Raw genomic sequence first — 1,950 nt, 5'->3', positions numbered from 1 at the left:
ATAGATTGTGGAGTAGGTATGTAATAATTAGAGAGAATTCATAACTATTCCTAGAAATTTTGAGATAACATGCTTGTGTTTTCTGAATGTGATAAATAACAGGAGAGATTTATATTTTCCCACCATGCGGGAAGCCACCCTGAAAATGAAATGAAGAAAGGTAACACTAAAAGAACTGTAGAGAAACTTGACCAGAGGTCTGATCAAACTGTACCTGAAGGCTTAACTGATAGCAGGACTATTTTTATTTCTATTTATAGTTTAAAACAGTTTGGAATTTTTTTTTTTTTTTTAGGATTTGCAACTATAAAACATACATTACCTTTTGTGTTTACTTATTAGTTACAGATAACATAAATGTACAATTTAATAAATATTTACTCTAAGTAAATCAGCCCATTCCCCAGGTTTGTTGAATTGTCTGCTTTGATAGATGTTTCTGAATTCTATAGAAAAAATTTATAAAATTGATGGTTTACTAAAGACAGTAAGTATTTCTAATACATCTAGCAATTGCAAAAATGCTCAGACAAGCAGCCTGATTATATGTGTACGGTAGTTTTAAATTGATTTAGTTAATTAGCGATTGGAAATATTAGTGCTCTACACCATCAGAAAAAGTATGCTTTGTGCCCAATAATCTTACCATTGAACATGGATAATGTAAGTTACCATACTAAAATGTAATAGACGGGTAGAAGAAATGGCTGAGAACTTGAAAAGATGTGCTGTCATTGTGAACAAAGCAATGTCTACTCTCTTCAGAACACTGACTTCAGGGAATATTTATAATTAAGCTTTTATACGATGGTAATTTTGAATGTATTTTTTAATTTATTTTTTCAAAAGATTGACATTAGCAAAAAATTTTACATAGCCTGTATTGAATTCACACATTCAAATGAGGCTTTACCAGTAATAATGGGGATTAATACAGAGCAAGTGTTTGGCATTTGACTTTATGTCAAAGGAGCTGATTGTTCAATGAATTACAGAAGACTGATACTCTTTTTATTTGATTTTTTTTCTGAAAATCAAAAAAAAAGCTTTACTAAATGTTGACATATATATTTACTCCAAATTTTACATTTAGTGAAAAAAGAATATCTGTAGTAGCTCAGTTAACATCAACAGAAAGCTTCAAAAAATGATTCTGAAAATGGCAGGCAAAGTATTTTTTTTTATTATAGGCAATTATTTAAACTGCATATTTGGCTTTATGCATAATAAGTCATGTGGGTAACACATCCACATTGAAGTTAGGTTTCCAGTATCTAGCTTTTATTTATTTACTTATTTTTAGCAATTACATTAATGAGATTTTGCCAGGTTATAAAAATGAGGGCTTTCTTAAGAATTACTTGTAGTTTCCGAGCTGAATGGCAGAGCGCACATAGACACATCGGAAGGTGGATGGCTGGATCTCCCAGTACTGGACCGGGTTGCTGAAAAGACTCACACCCGAATAAGAAGCCTTCTTGGTGTTGTACCCAGGTGGGCAGAAGTCATTTGTTCCAACTACAGAGATATTGTTGTTATGAAGGTAGACAACCTGCAATATGAAACAATGGGGAATGATTATTTTTCCCTAAATATATTAAGGACCTTCATGTAAATACTTTATTCTTTTCAATATTTTCATCATTCAGTCTAAACACTTTAATACTTTTCAAACCAAACTTTTTATTGCTCCCTCCTTCCCAAACTTGCTTTTCCGCATCTCAGTAAGTTTCATGTTAATTATTCTAGATACTCAGGCTATGAACATTGTCGTTATCTTTGAGCCTCCGTTTTTCATACACCCTCTACTCAATTGTCAACAATCTCATGAGCTCAACCTTCAAAATGTACACACCATCCAGTTCTTCTTCCCCATCTACTCCCATAACTTTGTCCATGCCACTATTTTCTCTTTCTAGATGACTGAAGTCACCCTGATTGCTTTTCCTC

General features: G+C 32.6%; 1 protein-coding gene across 1 annotated transcript in view; it reads right to left on the bottom strand.

Annotated features, from left to right (window-relative positions):
• Nucleotides 1–811: 811 nt before the first annotated feature.
• The window catches only part of DCN (decorin), a 46,960-nt gene continuing 45,821 nt past the window's right edge, over nt 812–1,950 (bottom strand). Inside the window, exon 5 of the mRNA XM_012664014.1 lies at nt 812–1,552. Within this exon, the coding sequence (XP_012519468.1) occupies nt 1,358–1,552 (195 nt within the window). The 3' untranslated portion in view covers nt 812–1,357. The remainder of the gene's footprint in view (nt 1,553–1,950) is intronic.

Source organism: Propithecus coquereli, unplaced genomic scaffold (assembly GCF_000956105.1).
Source record: "Propithecus coquereli isolate 6110/MARCELLA unplaced genomic scaffold, Pcoq_1.0 Scaffold85, whole genome shotgun sequence".
In the NCBI taxonomy this organism is placed as follows: domain Eukaryota; kingdom Metazoa; phylum Chordata; class Mammalia; order Primates; family Indriidae; genus Propithecus; species Propithecus coquereli.
This window is presented reverse-complemented; position numbering and strand designations above follow the sequence as displayed.